This window comes from Pyrus communis, chromosome 10 (genome assembly GCF_963583255.1).
Source record: "Pyrus communis chromosome 10, drPyrComm1.1, whole genome shotgun sequence".
Classification (NCBI taxonomy): Eukaryota; Viridiplantae; Streptophyta; class Magnoliopsida; order Rosales; family Rosaceae; genus Pyrus; species Pyrus communis.
The window spans coordinates 4,005,060-4,026,101 of NC_084812.1; the positions used below are offsets into that span (position 1 = coordinate 4,005,060).

The 21,042-nt window shown below is 36.4% G+C and overlaps 2 protein-coding genes and 1 pseudogene across 9 annotated transcripts in view; all 3 read right to left on the minus strand.

The window, feature by feature from the left end:
- LOC137747328 (putative disease resistance protein RGA3) overlaps nucleotides 1-21,042 on the minus strand; it is a 93,485-nt gene that overhangs the window by 56,787 nt on the left and 15,656 nt on the right. The gene's annotated exons all lie outside the window — the stretch shown is intronic.
- LOC137747334 (large ribosomal subunit protein eL6-like) lies at nucleotides 12,818-15,300 on the minus strand. Its single transcript, XM_068487434.1, has 4 exons — nucleotides 14,900-15,300; nucleotides 14,682-14,768; nucleotides 13,774-13,952; nucleotides 12,818-13,422 (listed from the first exon to the last, which is right to left on the minus strand). The coding sequence occupies exons 1-4, from the start codon at nucleotides 15,033-15,035 to the stop codon at nucleotides 13,285-13,287; spliced, it is 540 nt and encodes a 179-aa protein (XP_068343535.1). The 5' UTR covers nucleotides 15,036-15,300; the 3' UTR covers nucleotides 12,818-13,284.
- LOC137747338 (probable LRR receptor-like serine/threonine-protein kinase At4g29180) lies at nucleotides 16,007-19,772 on the minus strand (annotated as a pseudogene).

The following is a 21,042-nucleotide window of genomic DNA, read 5'->3' on the forward strand; positions in this document are numbered from 1 at the left end:
CGATTGGTATTGGATTTGAGTGTATCGCTTCTTTTCTGATACAAGGTTGAAACCCTCATCCATCCACTTGAGAAAATTCCCAAGTTGAAGATTCCCCTGCTGATTTGTGCAAATTTGAACTTTGTGCCTCAGAGGTTAGCCTTCTGCTGTTAGTGATGAAGTAATGATGAGTTGAGTTTTGCATGTTAATAAAAGTGAGAGGGGGAGAATATAAGTGATGCAGTTCAGGTACCTTGTGTTTTGTTGCAGAGTTTTGTAGAAGGATAAAAAGGTGAATGAAAAATGAAATTGTATGTTTTTAGTAAAGATGTATATCGGGTTCGGGTTATGTGTTGATATCTGCAATTTAGGAAATGTTAGAATCATCCAATAAGCTTGAATTTGTTGGTCTTCTCTGATGAATATTTTGATATGAGTTTTATGGTAGACATCTTACAAGCCCTTTGGTAATTGCAGTGTTTTTGTTCACTTCTGGTGTAGCTAGTAGGTACGGAACAAGTGCCTCTAAATGTATTCCCAGGGTCGGCCCAAGCCCAGTGTGGGCAGGACGACTGTCCGGGGCCCAAAATAATTAGGGGCACCAAAATTATTAGGATGATATATTTGTATATGTTTTCATAAGAGTATAAATTTATAAAATTTGGTTCAATGACAAAGAAGTTTAACTAGAATTGGTGGTTTTGTCATTTGAAATTAATGAGGAGGTCTTGGGCTCAAAACACAATTTGTGCTTATTTGTTTTTCAATTTTTACAAATTTCGTTTCATAAGAGTATAAATATATAAAATTTGGCTAACTGATCAAGAAGTTTAATTAGAATCAATGGTTTTTGTTGTTTAAAATTAACGAGGTCCTAAGTAAAATGCTAAGTGCATGTTTATTCTTTTTAATTTTTACGAATTGTTGTTTGGTTGTTAGTTTATTTTTAATTAATAGCTATTAGCTATGTGGGTTGTTATTTTTAAACATTTGTTCCTAATCTTCCACAAAGAGTAGTGCGTTGACCAAATTTGCAACTCATATAACGTGTCATCAAAAAGTTTAATTTAGTACCAATTTATTACTTATACATATCAATTAAAGACTAAAAAATATCATTATTTTTTTAGTCCCATATTGACAAGGTTAGTAAATAAGAAAAAACACATCATGATTTATACAAAAACACTTTAAAAGTTCAGATGGAAAACAAAACTCATATCTATCTACTTGTAAACCCAGAGTTTTTTTGTTCCTTCTCACGATACAAAATAAATTAGTTTTTCCTAGTTTCTAAATTATTAAGTTTAAAGTTTTTTCCTAAGTATAATTTTATCGATGTCTTACGTGTGAAAACAAATAATTTTCTTATATAAAGTGAGGGCACATTTTTTGACGTCGCCCCGGGCCTCAAAAATCTCTAGACCGGCCCTGCGTATTCCCCAAATTATATATGCCGTTTACCAAGAGTGAAAGAATTGATAGATTCCCTGATTTTCCATTTACCATTTTGTACTCCTTTATTGATCCGTGTTTCTCTTGAACTAATATATCCAACTAGAAATATTAATATTACTGTATTGATTTTTGGTATTATTCCTAGCAAACCGACCCTCCTCTATCCAATATATTTTTCTTCTCAACTTTGGCGAATATTGATTTCTCTTTGGGATGAGAAATGAAGGTTAGACTGATATTCGCATCCAACATATAGTGATCCTTATACGTTCATAAGCAAGGGCAGAGTTGCGATTCTTCCCAGCAAAGAAATTGATCAATCGGGCATATTGCAGACGCTCAAGAGAGCGATAGTAGTGATGATGATGATGAAAAATACCAAAATTATCAAGTTGAAGGATCACATGAGATAGAAGCATTAAGAAATTAATAGAATAGCGGCAAGTTTGATGAATGCATCTAATTAGACTACTTTCAAGTATATTAACAATATTGTACTAATGAATCCTAGCTATTCAGTCTAAAATATTTCAATTGAAGTAGTTTGTCATACTAATTAATATTTAAGATAAAGTTTATAAATATTTTCTTTCAAAAAGAAAATATATTTAGTAATTCATCTTTATTTGTTAAGAAAATTAAATTAATGGCACATCTAGTATTATACCTTTTTTGGTCATTTCACACAGTCACAATTGTTTTACATAAAAGTTTACCAAACACTATCATACTGCTTTGTTTTTCATAAGTATTTTTACAAAAAAGTTTACCAAACATTCTGCTGCTTTATTTCACGGCTACTTATTCTCATAGCACAACAAAAACAGTTTTTTTTTTTTCAAATCACAGCAATACCAAACCAACCCTTAGAAGAACACAAGAATGTGATAAGTACAGAAATTGCACAGTCAATATCAAAAGCGATAGTGAATCCTTTTCAGTTAGAGGACTTGAATATTGGTCCAACATCTTGTGAAAAAAAAAAAAGGATGAGCAAATTCATTTGGGTAAATTATAAAAATTTACCTCAATTATTTGGCCAATCACAGTTTCATATCTTATATTTTAAACATTAAAATATCATACCTAAACTTATAAATTTGTTGCAATGTTAGACCTCCGTTAACTTTTCTGTTAAATTTTAACGTGGCTTGAGGCGAGTCCTACTTCCTATTAAAAAATTAATTAAATGTTGAAAAATTAATTAAATATTAAAAACTAAAAAAATAAAATCATTTAATAATTTTTTTAAATGGGGGACCTACTCCTACAAACCAATCCCCCATTCTTCCCCATCTACCCGTGTCCCCCCTCCCCTACCCCCCCTCCCCAACCCACAACCTTCCTTCGCCACCAAAACCAAAACCCCATTGTGACTCTCCCTCACCCTCATCCTCCCCACTCAATCGCCTTTTCCACTCAGCCACCTCTGCCAAATTCCAATCAAGTCTTCCCACTTCTGCAACTCCCCAAAAACCCTTAAATGCCCCTTAAATCCTAGACTAATTACTTCCTCCTCCAACTTTTTACTTCTTCTCTTATCAATTTTGTTTTGGTGAAGGAACGAGATGATGGGCTTTGAGAACTAGGGCTCTAACAAAGCCCACCCCCTCTCATCGTCGCTATCCTTTTCGCAGATCGTCTCCTTCGCCGCCTCCGCCACCACCATCGCAATAACGCCAGCCAACACCGATCCCATTTTCGCACCCTCATCGTATCGCGATCTTCGAAACCCTAGCTCGGCCCCCAACAACTCCACGTACATCAACCTACCTTCTTACATCAATGTGACCTTCAACCCCTTTGATGCCAAAATCGCTGCCGAAATCAACGGCATCGAGAGCCCTGGCAAGAGCTCTGACAACTCGAGCTTGTACTCTCTCTCGCGATCTCCGTCTTCCTCCTCCGAGTACCTCAAAATCACGGTCTTTGAAAATTCTGGGATTTTGACATGGGCAATCTCGCCCTTGAGGACAGTGAGGGTGTAGCGGTAGTGATTAGAGGGGAATGTGGTGGAGGAGGAGGAGGAAGTGGGGGAGGGGGAGGGGGAGGGGAAGGAGCACCATAGGAGGGAGGTAGAGATGGAGGTAGAGAGGGCAGCGGTGGGGTTCTAGTTTTGGTGGTGAAGGAAGGTTGGGGGGGACATGGTGGATGGGGAAGAATGGGTGATGGGTTTGTAGAGGTGGGTCTCTCATTTAAAAAAAATTATTAAATATTAAATATTTTTAGTTTTTAAATATTTAATTATTTTTTAATAGGGAGTAGGCCATGTCTCAAGCCACGTCAACATTTAACAGCGGAATTGGCAAACAAACTAACGGAATGTATGATATTGCAACAAATTCGAATATAAGGTATGACATTGAAATGTTTTAAAGATGAAGTATAAAACTGTGATTTGCCCAATAATTGAAGTAGTTTTGTGTAATTTACCCAATTCGTTTACTTAGATCTTCGGATGCAATTACATATTCACATCCCACTGGAATACAGAATAAATTCAAACAATTAGATGTACACCAAGTAGTTGACATAAAGAAAGGTAATTTTCCCAAAGATTTCGTTAGACCATCAACATTTGAAACGGTTCAAGTATCAGACCAGATTCTTGGTAAGGATAGGCACGAACCTTCTGATATGCCCCGTGGAAAGTGACATTGTGGTGGCATTCAAGGTATAGAGGAGAGTCGAGCAGAAGTTTCTTCGGCAAATTCTCAAATGACCGACGTTCAAGGAGCTTCAGCTAGTGCAAACGTATGTACATCAGAAGCAAAGTTGGAAGATAGGCTCATTCGAGGAGATTCAGGTCCCAATGTATGCGCATCAGTAGCAAAATGTGAAGATAGGTACGTTCCCTTCGAGAGCTCTGGTGCCTGCATATTTCCAGTGGTACAAATATGATGGATTCGCGAGGCGGTTGCAAAGAGAATCCAAGTATCCATCAATGAAAGATGAATTTTTCACTACCACAAAATGTTGAAGACGTATTGAAGTTTTCAGCTGAACTTCTGGTAACTTATTAGTTATTACAGTGCTGAAAAATCTTGATTAGATATCTTGCATTTACCTATATTTCAACTAAAGCAATCCGATTTTCATACGGTGAAGGGAAAATGTATAATTTGTTGGAGTTTTGAGCTCCTTTAAGTCCCACATCGGGAAACTCAAGGCAACTTGAGGTCCTTATATTACTTTAGTCTCCTTTATTAATGGTTAGGTGTTGGACCATTTGGAATGAGGAATGAGGATTGAGGTTTGAGCCACTATTTGTGTGTGGATTAGGTTTGATGATTATATATCATAATATTAATATTAATTAATACTAATTAATCAAGACAAGGGAACTTGAGGTCCTTATATTACTTTAGTCTCCTTTAATTTTGAATTAAGTTTTTAATCAAAAACGTTTTGACTATTAGACGCAACTCTTTGGAAAGAATTGTATAGCTTCAGATACATCCAAAAGGTATTTGAAGAGGTATGAAAGAGCCTATATAACTAGAGTCTTCAGTTCCATCAAAAATCATATTTTCTTCTTCCTTCTCTTCCGTACAAACAGTCAATAGAGTAAATACACAAAGCAATTCGCTAGAATTCTATAATCTAATGCGGGTTATAGAATTAGATAGTTGTATCCTGGTTGAGCAGACGTTGCAGAATCACAAGCACAAGAGAGACAAAAATACTGTTCGAATGACATAACTTTTACACTAGCCTCTATTTGTTGTAATCAAGTTAGTACCATTTTAATTCTTGTATTTGTTTCTGTAATTTCATTCCGTATAGCAAATATTTTTTAGTTGATAAAGTATTAGAAATTTCTATTATTTTTGTTATTTTTATTTATTTCTGAATTGTTCTCCAACATAATTAACATGAGAGATTGAAAATGAATCGCTTTAAAAGTTATTGAAAATTAATCGTTTTAAAAGTTCGAATAATTTAGTTTCTTTGAACTTAAGCATGTGGTGGATTTGGTTTTCTAGCATTGTAATCCTTGTGCTTGTGTGATCACTTGTATCATAATGTGGATAGAAATGAGGAGAATCAAAGAAGAAGATCAAAGGATGAGAATTCATCAGAGGAGGCTGGAACCTGGGCAGGTTATATGTTTTGTCCTAATCAAATCCATGAAATTATAATTATATGTTGGCATTTTGTATGGGACGTTTGTTTGCCCTCATCAAATTTCATTGAACTAGACTGGACTAACTATTAGTCTAGTCCAACGTTGTTATCACCTAGGACTAATGTTAATGACATTAGCCCAGACTAGCCTACAGGCTGGTTTGGTATTGCTGTGTTTTGAAAAAAAAGCTGATTCTGCTGTGCTGTGAGAATAAGCGGCTGTGAAATAAAGCAGCAGACCGTTTGGTAAACTTTTTTGTAAAAATACTTTTGAAAAAAAAAAACAGTATTATAGTGTTTGGTAAACTTTTATGTAAAACAGATGTGAAAAAAAACCGATTTTTCAAAGCTGGGTTTTGCAGCTTCTTGTTTTTGGCTTTTTTTCACCCAAAACTGTGAAAAAAAGCTGAAACTGAATGTTTACCAAACACAAAAACAACTCCCAGCTTTTTTTTATACTAACTTTTTTCAGAAGACCTCATTACCAAACCAGGTCTACATTAGAGGCTTCCTTAGAGGTTCTTAGCAAGAGTCCCAAAAATCATGGGACTAGCTAAGCCCTCCGTCTGCTCTCTGTTGCACTCTCCCTCTCTCCTCACCCCCAACCCAGAACCTGATTTCACCGATTTCCTCCAAAATCCCTTTTCTTATTTTCCACCGAATCCCTATCAAACCCACCCAAATTCACATCAATCCGTAAGCTTCAATTCCCTCTAGGTTTTCAGATCTCTTTATCCGCAGAGGTAGAAACTGGGTGGTCGTCAATATGTTAGGTGGGTTGTATGGAGACCTTCATCCGCCCTCTTTGATGGAGTAAGAGAAACCCAGCAACCGGTGTGGTCGAGCAGCACAAAAATGGCGCCGCATTCCATCGCAGAACCTCCGGAGCCGTCGTTGATTTGTGTTCGCCACAGACGATTTAGTTGCAGACTATCAATTCAACTCACGATCAAATCTAAAAGTAAGGGGTTATTTTTTTATTTCAAATTGTTCAGGAGGATAATTTATCAAAAAAATAGTTTAAAAGGTCGATTTCAATTGGAACAATAATTAAGGGATCAAATGGCAGTTTACCTATTTTTTCTCTTTTATTTCAATATTTCCAAGATGAATAAAAAAACTTGGAATCAATAATATTATCTTCTTTTATATATAAAGCGCACAGGCCCTGTTTGGGAATGGGATTCACAAAAAAATAGAATAAAAATACCCCTCAAACAAAAAAGTTCAAAAATAGCCCAAAATAATGCATAAAATAATGTAGGGGTAATTTCATTATAAAAACAGTTTTTTTTTTTAATTAATATCTCACTATTATGTGGAATATTCACGGGTTTCTTCTAGCATAGTATAATATTATTCATTTAGTTCAAACCTTCTCACAATGCAACAAGATTGTTTCATATTTTATGTAATAAAATTGATCACTTAATTCAAAAATGAGATGCTTGACAAACATGTGGTTTTGACTTTGGACATACATAAAAGATCTTTAGCGGTGTGTAGTGCCCGAAATAAAATGAGTAAGTCGCGTGTAGCGCTAAGTGATTCAAAAAATGCCCTTTACAGTTTATATATAAAGCACGCAGGCTCAATTTGGGGTCATGGGCTTCACAAAAAGAAAGTGAACAAAAATGCCCCTCAAACAAAAAAAGTGGGATCGAGCTCTATTCGAAGACATTAATTGTGACCTCGAAAGGTCTACGGATTTTAAAAGATTAAATACGAAAAATCATACCTTGTAACTATACGATTCAATTCTAAAATTACTGGAATTAAAATAAAATTAAAAAATAATGTAAATAAGAAATTCTTAAAAAAGAAAAAAGAAATTCTTAAAAAAGGGATATGTAATTAAAGAATGAAATTCCGGAGACAGGATTTCACATCCTTCACCATGTTTCTGATCCAGATAGCTTGTTTAGTGGCTGAGTAACACCCATTGAATTCAACTTCCATTGTTGAAGATGCAATTGAACTTTGTTTAGCACTCTTCCAAGAAATAGCTCATCCAGCTAGCATGAAAATGTATTCATTGGTTGACTTTCTGTCATCCACACACCCAACCAAGTCTGAGTTAGTGTAAGCTACCAATTGTAAGTTGTCAACATGATTGTAGGTCAACATGACATCTCTTGTTCTCTTTAAGTATCTCATAACTTTCTTAGCTGCAGTCCAATGAGCTATGCCAGGATTTGATTGAAATCTTTCTAGTACATTCACGGCAAATGTTAAGTCAAGTCTGGTACAAACTTGAGCATACATTAAGTTCCCTACCAAGGATGCATAAGGCTTGTTCTTCATGCTCTCCTTCTCCAGTTCATTCTTTGGACTTTGTTCATTGCTCATTTTTTCTCCTTTTCCAATAGGTAACTCTCCACTAGAAGACTTCTCCATGTTGAACCTTTTAGTGACTCTATCAATATATTGTTGCTGAGAGAGACCAAGAGCTTTCTTGCTACGATCCCTTATGATTTCAATGCCAAGTACAAACTAAGCTTCACCCAAATCTTTCATGTCAAAGCTCTCAGTTAACAGTTTCTTTGTTGTATGCAATAATGAAACATTTGAGCTTGCAAACAGTATATCACCAACATATAAAACCAAGAAAATAAACTTAGAATCACTGACCTTGAGATACACACATTCAGCCATCTTATTTTCATGAAATCCAACAGTTGTCATGACTTGATCAAACTTCTTGTTACACTTCTTGAAGCTTTGTTTTAATCCATAGATAGACTTGTTTAATTTGCAAACCAATGATTCCTTCCCCCTTTGAACAAATCCCGGAAGTTGAGCCATATATATATATATATATATATATATATATATATCTTCCTCCAAATCACCATTAAGGAATGCAATATTGACATCCATCCGGTGAAGTTCAAGATCAAAGTGTGCAGTGAGAGCTAACATTGCCCTCATTGAATCTTTTGTTGAAACATGAGAGAATGTCTCATTATAATCGAGTCCCTCCCTTTGAGTAAATCATTTTGCCACCAATCTTGCTTTGTGTTTATCAATTTGTCCCTGTGAATCACTTTTGGTCTTGTAAATCCACTTGTAGCCTACAACTTTTGTCACTTATTTGTTGTTTGGTACAAGAGTCCAGACGTTGTTCTTCTTCATGGATTGTAATTCTTCCCCCATTGCCATATGCCACAGTTTGGATCTTGCACTGGAAATTGCTTGATTGAAGGATATTGAATCGTCCTCATCTCTAATGTGATGCTCAACTTCATTTAAGTACATAAAATCTGGCAACAAGGTTGCTTGTTGATTTCTTTGAGATTTCCTTATGTTTTTCATTTCTGGCTGAATGTCAACTGGTGTAATGGATGGTTCTAAAGTGTTTTCATTTGTAGTCATCTCAGTAGTATCTTTAGTGATGATAGAAAGTGTTATCTCCTCTTCTTGACGGCCTTTAATGTAGTCTGAATGTGCTGGGATGAGGGGAATCTCAGTTGCTGGTATAACGGTGACTTGCTGATCAAGAAACATTGGATTTGCAGTTTCTTCTTCAAATTTAGGCATTGAATCAACTGAAACACAGTTGGTTCTTTCTTCTATGAACTTGGCATTATTGGTTTCCATGATTCTTCTACCAGAATCAGGACAATAAAACCTGTAACCTTTTGACTTCTCTGAGTATCCCATGACCTGCAACTAATGGTTCTTGGATCCAGTTTCTTTTCACTTGGGTTGTAAAACCTAGCTTCAGCCTTGCAACCCCATAAATGAAAGTGATTAAAGCTTAGTCTCCTTCCTGTCCAACATTCAAAAGGCACCATCTTTACTGTTTTGCTTGGCACTCTACTCAATATGTAATTAGCAGTCTTCAATGCTTCTCCCCAAAGGAAAATTGGCAACTGAGAGTGTGCAAACATGGATCAAATCATGTCTTTGGGAGTCCTATTAATTCTCTCTGCCACTCCATTTTGATGTGGAGTACCAGGAGTTGTATATTGAGCAATAATGCCATTTGTTCAAGGTAAGTTGCAAAAGGTCCATTGTGTTGTTCAGTTTCAGTGTACCTACCAAAATACTCCTCACTCCTATTGGAGTTTTAATGAAAGAGAAATTAACTAATAAAGTCGGGAACATTTTTATAAACTTACCTCCATTTAAAAATGGATTTCATGGTTTGTTAATGGGGAGTCAATTTTTTTTGGTTGGGTTCTTTTCCTCTTCGGGGGAACTCTCCAAAAAACTCTCTCCTTCTCTCCCCCTCATCTCTCTCATCCTTCCCAGACACCACCCACTCGACCACCACCACGGCGTCCTCCGTTGAATCCCCACCTTTAATCTCTTTGTTCTCAGCGTACCTACGACTTGTCATACGATTTCCCTGTTTCTGGTAAGAATATCATGTTATTCACATCTCTACCTCACCCATACTTCATTATTTTCTTATTTGGAGTGAGGGTTAATGGGTTTATCAATTTTATCTATATTTTTTTAGAAAAAGGGATTTTGCCTTGGTTTTGAAATTTTCATATGAGCACACACACCTTTTTGTTTTGGACAAAATAATAATTGAAAAATCATAGACTTTGATATCATGAATCTGTTGAATTTGATATTTTACTTTTGTACATATGCTGGTCAGTTTTCATTATACTATAGGTTTTTGGATTCTCCCGAATGTGAATTGGAATAATTCGATTTTGCCTAATATTTGACTTATCTTATGTTAATTGACAAGGGAATGATAACTGAATCCTATGAAGCATGTGTTTGCATCTTTAATATAGAACTTGCATTAGCTCCTTTGTATGGTTTGAGGCCGTATGCCCATTTTATCACTGTGTACGTGAAAGCATAAGAATAGACTTGTGTGTGTGTGTGTGTGTATCTTGAATATAATTAAATTGGTTTGGGTGTGGTTTTGTCGACGACATTCATATATGCTGGCATTGTTACATGTATGCTAGTGAATCATTTTTTTCTTTTCTTTTTTCTGTATATGCGTCTAAAACTTGTGAATGCATATTAAGTATTGTCATAATGAATGAATTCTTTTCCACTGTACCAGCTTATGGATATATATTTCGTTTTTCAATTATTACACTTAGGATTGATATAAAAATGATATGTTGTGACTGTTCTGAACACTTGTCGAACTAGTGTGTTGATATATAGTTGAAGTGTTGATATATTGTGACTGTTCTGAATACTTGTCGAACTAGTTTGTAGATATATGGTTGAAGTAGAATTAATTGTGAAACCGAGGCTTTGCATATAGTATGTTAGATTAAACTACAATAGAAATTGGGATTGGTCCATACAGTGTACTTATTAGATTAATCACAAGAAAAATCACAAAGGGTCTTGTCGACCTCATTTGATAGTTTACCATGGATGGTCCTGCTTTGTATATACATATTTCAGGGGATGATCATATTTGGTATATCTGTGATAGGTGATCATTGCCTACGCTATTAGACTATACCTATGGTTCTGCTTGGTATATCTGCAATGGCAAACCATACGCCTTCTAGGAGTGATCATGATTGGTATATCCGTGACGAGTGATCACTACCTAAAGCTATAGGTTATGGTCCTGCTTGGTATATCTGTGATGGGGGACCACACATATTTTAGGGGATGATCATGCTTGGTATATCTACAATGGGTGATCATTGGCTACGCTATTAGACTACGCATATGGTTCTACTTGGTATATCTGCAATAGGGGACCATACGCATTCTAGGAGTGATCATGCTTGGTATATTCGCGATGAGTGATCACTACCTAGAGCTATAGGTTACGGTTCTGCTTGATATATCCGCGATAGGGGACCACATATATTTTACGGAGTGATCATGTTTGGTATATCCGCAATGGGTGATTAATGCCTACCTAGGGTTGTGAGGATGTTGTACTTGGTAAATTTCGATAGGCGATCCCATTTTGGTTGGATTCCGTTGAGTGATCTGGAATCCTTGCTCTTGTTCGTTTCTATTAAGTTAGTCAGGAATCCTAGATTCCAGTGAAAAGGAATTACTCACATTAGGCATTGGGTTTATAAATTTGAGTTACCATTGTTATTGCTTGGAAGCCAAGTAGAGAATTATGGAGAGTTTCTTTATTAAACTTCGTGAAAGGATATGTGATTTTGTTTATTGATCAAGGTACTTAAAATGTTAATGTTGTACATCTTTGTTTCATTAAATCGATTAATGGTTGTGATTGTGGACTGTGTTGGAAAATATTGTAATATAGGTGAATGACAATCGTGTTTCACATATGATTTTGTTATGTACACTAAAATCTAGCGAGACAAGCTCAATTGGTTCCCTTGTGTGATTCTAAAACTCTTACAGGACTGCTTTGAGAATTCTAAAGCGTAAAAGAATGATGGACTACGAAGGGCTTGATCCCTGCTTAGAGTACATAGACAGTCTAACACAAGGATTAGATGTAGCCATGAAATAAAAGAAAATTACTGCATGGTGGAACTTTGATTGTGTTTTGGGTCATGTCTTGGAGACGAGACATGAGAGATGTACAGGTACATGGTGACGTCACGTATCGATCCTAGCGTATCTTGGGATCGGGGTGTGATAGAACCAATGTAAAAGTCAGAAATAACTTGACCAAAAGGATGAATAGTGACAGCAACAGAATTCTTTAGTAAAATGATAAGCAAACAAAAGATTTTTCTTAAGAGAAGGAACATGTAAGACAACTTAGGAGAACCCACAGGAGTTTACAAGACCTAGCGTAATAAAATCCTTGCCGGATTCACCTATACTAACACATTTTATTCTCAATTCTGCTCTAGGGATTTCTAACTTTGATCTCTTCAATCATTGCTGGGATAAGCAACTTGTAATTTAGTTAGTTAAGATCATTCACGCTTACATCTCTCGAGCCCATGTTTGAGTCTCCACCTCTATAGTTTAATATAGATATTCTATCGTTTGTCCAAAAAAAAATTAAAAAAAATCATTGCTGGTACAGAATTGAAAGTGGTCGTGGTTATAAAATTGGCTTCCTAAAAGTGGGGCAAGTGTAATGGTAACCGCTCTGGGCTTGTGCGATTCTTGACACCGAAATGGGCACGTAGAGCTACGGAGAAGGTGGATAAAACTATTCTCTGTGAGAAGGAAATTCGGTGCTACCCTGTCTTGGGGTCTGATTTTTAACTTATTTAGTAATTTCCTTTTATTTATTGGATGCTAATTTTTAATCGGCCCGAGCGATCAACAGCATTAACAGAAAGAGATCAAACAGGACTGATGTGAAACTAAGCTTTTCTTTCCGAGCAAATCACATATTAGTCATAAACTTCGACAGAGGAAAACATACCATCACACCGGAAGTTGGTGATTCAATAAATGAGTTCGGAATTGCCTTGGCAGGCAGAGAGCATTCTTGCAGAAGATAAAACTTTGGGTCGTTGCTGTATTCGATCAGAGGATTTATTGTCAAGCCGGGTTGAGAGGGTTTTCGTTTCTCCGCTGTAGTGAATCGACTGCTGGTTGTTTTGTTGATGATCCGAACTCATTAATACACTAAATTCGCTGATTTTGAATGATCCCCTGTTCATTTCGTATGGATTTCACTTGCTGTTTTGTATGTGGCGAAGGCAGTAGTAATCAAAACCAGTATGAATTTGGAATACACCGGCAAAATGAAAATTCGGAGCTAGTTGACAATCTGAAGAGAAAAAACAGGCCGACGAGCAGAAAGTTATCTGGAGTAGTTTATAAGATAATAGCCTTGAGAGAGAATCTCGCCGCCAAGTACGTCTTCAAGTCTGGGACAGCTTCAATGGACTTTATCAAGGAAGCATCCACACTCTTCTGATCGTCTTTCTTTCCTAGTGGGATCACATTCTTCTCCTACAATTTGTTGTTAGGCAAAATATTAATTAATAGAGAGACAACAAAAAAATTCCAACAGAAGCTGGCAGAGTGAGTGTAATTCTCCAACAATTTACAAACTTCCCATTCACATGTAGAAGAAGAGATCAAGCTAGTAGAAAAGAAATGGATTGATACAATTAAAAGGGAAACATAAAAGGATCAGAAAATCTGTATAAGAAAAATATCACGTAAAACCGGAAGACGATGAGCACATTGCCACATTGAACTTCATAGTTCAGGTAGACGGTACCAACAGTGGAAGAGAATCACGAGGACAATAAATTATTTGCTCAAAAGTATATGTAAATGAACAACGAAAATTCTAACCTCTTTCTCAGCCTCAAAAAATTCTCCCTCTCCCTTCTTCTTCTTTTCAACTTCCTTAGCAAAATATTTGTCATCAAATATTTCGACATTCAACCCAGAAATGTCAACCTTGGTAGAAGTGGCAATCACGTAAGACTGATTTACACGTCTCAAAGGAACACCATTAATTTTAAAGGGGCCTGCAATGGCATCATACCAGCACTCAAGTTAGAACGGCACTCAACAAGTTTTTTCAAGAAGCAGGCAAGTGCCCTAAACTAGAAACTCATTACCCTTGCCCACCACGGAATTGATAAAAAAAAAAAAAAAAAAAAAAAAAAGAGTAAATACACAAATCGGTAAATGTAAACAAAATAAGAACAGAACAGATATTTTAATAAGAAGCAAAGAAAGAATCATTCAAAAAACCTATGAAAGTTGAAGGCATAAAAGCTAATTCATATATTCTAACGAACAATCACGATTAAATAGATTACTAGATGATTCTTCACAAGTTGACACACTCAGATCTATCTATGCAGTTACAGAAGCGAGTGTTACTCTTTCATGTCATCGTTTCATACAGTTTCGGAAGAAAACAAATTAGCAACACATCACTTCGAGTACTCACTCACTAACCCTATTTGAATATCCCCACTCAAAGAAAACCCCAGCCTGCAAAATATCCCATTCAACCGGAGGGGAGCAATCCCCCAAGCACAATTCATACGAGACGGTGATGTATTTGCAAATAACTTGAAACAAAAGAAACCTCCTTTTTTGCACCAAATTCTAATGGTGTCGCCACAAAACAACGTTATCGTCATTGGGCGGAATTCATGACCAAGGAACCTCCCAGTAACATAAAACTTTAACATTCATTCGAAATTCCGGACCAATAATTTCTGCTAAAAAAAATCAGAACTCACCGGTAACAAGAAGTAGCCCAGATGAAAGCTGCTTAAGAAAAACAACTCTCTTTCCCTTAAACCTTCCAGCCAATACAATCGCGGTCCCTGGTGTTGTTAAATTAAATTATAAAAAACCCATAATTTTAACAACAATTATAAAAAAAAAAAATTTTAAACCCAATGATTCGAATTTCAAAAATAATTAAAATCTGAGACAAAGTAGAGAAAAAGAGAACCTGAGATTGGTGGGCCTGGGCTCGCGTTTGTTGACGAGGGGTTTCTTGACGTCGTCGGCGGGGTAGAACTTGGGCGGCTTCTAAGGATGGGTCTCGGCTGCCGGCTTCGCATCGTGGCGAGGGAAGACGCCGCCATTTTTGTCCTTGAGAGCCCAAAGACCACACTTGTGGTACATTTTGGACCTCGAGAACTTACCCACCCCACGGACGAGATCTGGGTTCCGGGTCTTTCTGGGGTTCCTTGCTTTTGCTGCCATTGCTGAGCTCACACAGTCTCTCTGCGGCTTGCTATTTGCGATAGAGAGACGACAGAGGAAGTGGTGCGGCGGGGGGTTGAAATAAACCCTAACTTCCGGTTTAATTTTTTTTTTTTTTGTTTTTGGGTTTGAGCTTTATATCAATCTGGCCCCAACTTTACTTGTAGTACAGAAATGTTGTGTATTTATTGAAAAACATTTGAATTTTAAAAATAATTGATTGTAAAGGTAAAATGATTGAGGTCTCGTTTGTCATGATGTACATAGCACCGGATAAAACCAATAATACGGAACCAATTGTTGAGCACTTATGTATCGAGTAGGCATTTGACTAATTATTCTACTCTGGTCCCATTTATTTTATATGCTCTACACACGCTAATTTATACACTTCAAAAGATAGGTTTGGTGGTTAACAAAATGTATTTTAAAGTCACTTAGTACTGATCTAGTGATATTCCTTTTCACTTGTAACTGTAAAGTCTTATATTCAAATCTCGTTGATGACAAATTCAATACCAATTTATTCTCTCACACTACTGAAGTTTAAAGCCTCAAACCATGCATGATAACCTCTAAGAAAAGTAGATAAGATACAACATCCAGTAACATAATTTGGATTGATTTACTCCATTGAACAAAAAAATTGAAGTGAAAACTTGTATACCAAATAAAAAAACTCAAAATGAATTACAAGCCATTTAGAAATGCTTCTTTAAAAAACACTTACGCTCATAAGTACTTCTAATAAAGTGCTTCTATTTTTATTTTAAAATCACTTCCAAACACATATAATATATATATATAGAAAGAAATCCAAAGTAATATCAAAGAAAGAAAAACTTTATGGATATTGTTGTATGTATATCTTCTTCGTCAACTAGCCGGAAATGTCACCAGTTACCTAGGAAACGGTCCGGTCATGGAATCAACATTTGTGGAATCTGTATACATGGAGAGAACTTCAGGTGAACTATGATTATACAGCCCAAACGCAGCGCGAAGTTCTTCTGTTGATCTTGGTGTTCTTTCTCGATGCCTAGACAACTCCATTTCCAAGCAATATTTGAGCTCAGACAATACAACATCCATTGTGACTCTGTGTTGGGAGGTAAAGGTTGTGCACGCCATTGCTATCTCTAACGCTTTCCAGACCGAATGCTCATCGAACTCTCCTTGCATCCTTTGATCTACAATGCATTTTAGTTCCCCTTTTTCGAGCTCAGAACTTACCCACGTTGCTATGTGGATTACTTCTTCACTTTTTATCACTGCAGGTTGGCCGGTGATTAGCTCTAATAGGATTCATAAACTATACACATCACTCTTTTCATTCAGCCTTTGGCAATTGTAGTATCTGTAAACAAAAACTAGGATTCATAAATCACAACATCGTGGTTTGTATGCAGCTTATTGTCGGTTTAGTGCCCCTTCAATTTTATTTTTGATTAAGAGTTTGTTCCTTTTTTTTTACATCGTATTTTCACATGATTATTATGGTAATAGAATGAGAAAATCTGAACATACTCTGGATCAAGATATCCGGCTGTTTCCATGACTGTGCTGACCACTTGAGTCTCAATGTCACTAGCAAAAACCTTGGAAAGACCAAAATCCGCTATTTTAGCTTCCAAATTTTCGCTTAAGAGAATGTTGGCTGTCTTCACATCTCTGTGGACAATAGGCGGCTTGCATCCGTGATGCAAGTACTCGAGACCTGCGAACCAAATTTTGCATTCCGTTAGTAGAATAATAATTTGTGTAAACATGATCACATCTATTTTACTGAAATAACAGGAAGCACGAACCTTGTGCAGCATCGATTGCTATATGAAGTCTCATTTCCCATGTCATCTGTGAACTCCTTTCTGCATCTGCAACCAATAATGTGTGTTGTGTTCACTAGATTTAAGATGGACCAACATAAACTGGCGAAATTTCTCTATCTTGATAACAAGATTATACCTGAGAGAGAGTTTTTTAGGTTGCCATTAGTCATGTACTCGTATATAAGTGCCAAGTTGTTCGCATCATCGCAGTATCCAATAAACGAGGCCAAGTTTCTATGATGGATTCTCATCAGGAGCTCAGCCTGCAGTCAAGAACAAACTCATCACAACCTGCATCGAACGAGACTAGGCTTGGCATTTACCTTATATTCCAAGAAATTCTAAATGACAAACCTCTGTTTGGAACTCCCTAGGTCCTTGAGTTGATGATGCAGAAAGCATTTTTACCGCAACTTGGGTTCCGTCTTTCATGCAACCATGGTACACAGTCCCAAATCCTCCTTTCCCGATCGAGGTTTGTAAGTTTTTGGTGATATGTAAAACCTCCTCATGAGTAAACTGGCACTTCTTTGATGCTATAGCTGTTTTGTTAAAGGGTTCTGCTTCTGTACCTTTAAGTACACAAAAAATTATCTGTACGCATTGTATAAATTTTCATTCGATCTAGACAACCTGTTTCGATAGTTCTTTGTTCAAAGTACCTGATTCTCTTTTTCTTCTCAATTTCCATGCTAGCATCAGCACTGTAACGACTGCTAGTGCTGATACTAACGACGCAACTATTGGAGCAGCAATTTTCTTCTTTTTGCATGAACCCTAGCCACAAAGATTTTCGGTATCCACACTGAAATGAACACAAAAATTCTTCTTATTTCTGTTATTTGTCAAACCAAAGGCATGTTTCTAAACCAGATAAACAACAAGCGATTTTTACCTCAGTACAAGTAATCCAGCTTCTGATCTCTTGCGAAGAGCGTTTGGAACCGAACCAGACAATTGATTGCCTTTCAAATTCCTGCAGATCAATTCTTAATAATATGGAATTCTGGTATCAAATGAGTCTATGATCATGTAGAGATTGCACTTACAAGAGAGTGAGCGACTTTAGTTCTTCCAAGAACTGAGGCACTGGCCCGATTAGGTTATTGTTCGACAAATCTCTGGGATGAAAAGCGTTATAGTTAGTAGGTTATGCAAGATAATAAAGTGGATAAATTCGGCAAGATGAGTCTTCATGGAAGCAAAAGTGAAGAACAATTACAAGGACTCGAGTGATGAGAGATTGGCAATGGAAGCAGCTATTATCCCACTCAAATTGCTTGAACTCAAGTTTCTAATCACAATCAAAGGCAAATCGGCTTAGAATTAGATTGAAAAGACAAAGAAATTGTAAGAAGACTAGTTCCTTAGAAGGACTCACAGGGAAATAATCCGAGGAAGTGAAATGCTGTAGTTGCATTCTAGTCCTTCCCAAGAGAAATTCCTAGGTCCACAAGGATCACCAGCCCAGATTTTTTTTTATTTGATACGTAGTTTTGACATTCGTTATGGCATCAGCTGCAGTCATTAACAAAACCAGATCAAACAGGACCGACAAAGCTAAGAATTGGTCAAATCTAAGAGAGAACGACCAGCGGTCACCAACATTATTTCCAACTTAATCATCCGCACAGTTCGCTACTATATGTTTTATTTTTAATTGTCAGGATTCCGAGGTGGGACTTTTTTATTTTTCAACAAGCTTTTCTTTTCCAGAGGAAATAAGCATATATCAATATTGTAAGAATGTTCTCGTTGATTTAACAAAGGAAGGCATACCATCTTCACCATAAGTAGGTGATTCAACCAGCTGCATAACTTGGAAAACTTCAACAGCATTCAGAATCGGCGGAAGGGAAGAGTCCTTTGTCTTGTGTAAAGAAATTTCGTGATCCTTTCCCACCAGAGCTCTTGAATTAGATATCACGTCTGCCTGTAAGTAACGGGGAGCGAATGGTCCAAACAATGGAGATCCATTCCATGATATATTGAATTTTCTTGACTGATTCTTCTCAAGTTTCTCCACTTCAGCAAAGTACATAAAAACATAAAACTGAGCATTCATGTCAGTTGTGTTCCAGTACAAATTTAAAGGTTCACTTGCATTTCGAGGTGTAGCTGCAGTCCGGATTACTTCCAATGGCACTCTATATCCGTTGTCATAGGTAATGATCGACGAAGAAGTACTAACTGGATCCCAAGAAGGTGAAATGTGACGTGACCAAATGCGATTATAAACATCATCTCCATATCGACCTGTTCCATTGCTTTGTCCAATGTCCAGTCTTTCAATGAGTACTAATGATGCAGTCCCAAATTCAGTACCATAAGTTGAGCTATTAAGCGGTCTAAATTCCAACGCCGAAATGAAAGGAGTTCCCAACCCTTTATTTATTAGACAAATGTCCATGGTATTTGATTATGCAAAACCTATAATCTCCTTTGTAACAATATCTGAAGCATTTTCAAACCTCACTGTCGACCAAAAGTTGACGCTGAGATAGAGATCAAATTCAGGCAGCTTGTTTTCTCCATCGTAGTTTCCATACAAGAAGGTAGCTCTAATCAAATTCAAACTGCCATTTCCTGCTTCGGGTTTCAACACGTAGCAATTTTTGTTTCCTTGAGGAAAACTCCTGAGGTCGGAGAGAGGGAAGGGGAGGTTGGGATTGTTTGGATACATAAATTCAGAAGAGATGTTCTGGTTTATCCCTGTGTCTATGTAATCTCCATCTGGTGAGTATGTTATGTTCGTATCCGTGTCTTCGTAGGGCTTCGAGGGAGAACCACAATGCTTACGAAGTCTACTCCAAAACAAAATAAATGAAATAAGTCTTGGAACTCAAGCAACAAATCGAAAGAAACAGATTCTTCTTATGTTTTCAGTAATTCTTTTGTGTTGCCATGTGATCCTTCAAACAGAAGCACCTGCATTCTTTTCCAAATTTATGGAACATAGAAAAAAGCTCCAAGTTTTCCTTTTTCTTTGTTAACAAAGATAATTGTTGCTTAATGTTGTTTTCCACGGCTATCCTACTTTAAGTGTAGGTCGTGGGAAAATTCCCAAATTACTGCTTAGGAGTATTAGAATAGGCCAGTGCTTTTTCTTTCATAAATATCTATTCGATTGGAAAATAGGCCAGTGTTTTCCTTACCTACTCATTGTTCATACATTAACCCGAGTGTTTAGAGTCGTACTTTCAATGACTTTTTTGTGAAGTGAACAAATCAAGCTCCACTTTCTACTTGGTTAGTCTTCAATCTACCAATTACTTTAGGGGTGTGCTATTCACACACCCCTTTTTACTTCTAACACACCCCTTATTAATTTATGTCCGTTTATCTTCTTCAATTCATCCAATCCGATGGCCGAAAACCAAAAAGGTGTGAAAGAAGTAAAAAGGGTTGTGTGAATATCACACCCCTTACTTTAATGTCCTATCTTCTAATTTGTATTTGTTCGGGTTTTCAAAATTAATGTCTGATTTCTACCATTTTCATCATTGTTCTATTCCTTTAAGCTACAAATGAAGTGTTATACATGTTAGGTACAATTAAGAAGTGAATTAGATCCTCTTGAGAATGAAGGGGATAGTTCTACGGGTGTTTACTTAGTTTTTAGATTGATTGTTTAGTTATAACATAAAATCTCAACATTTACATTTACAATATTAGAATGCACTGATCTAAATAAGAGACTATTAAATCACTGAAAAAAAGTCATCTCTAACTGGTATAAATTCATACAGAGATCATTTAAGGATTGACACCAAAAAAATTCCAATTTGGCAATCCGCTATCGGTTATTATATCAGTGAGACAACAAATGCATGAAACTTGTGCAATTTAGCCTACTTTTGAAATCATTTTCAAATGAGAGACATCATATTCGACTCACATAAATGGTAAATTTGATAACATTTTTTGTTGAAAAAAAATGTGTTTGTTACTTAATTGTTATATGTTGAATGTCGAGTTTCTATTAGAAAATATTCTTGTATATAAAAGGAAAACAATTTTAACTTCATTATGTATACATGTCAATTTGACCAAATTC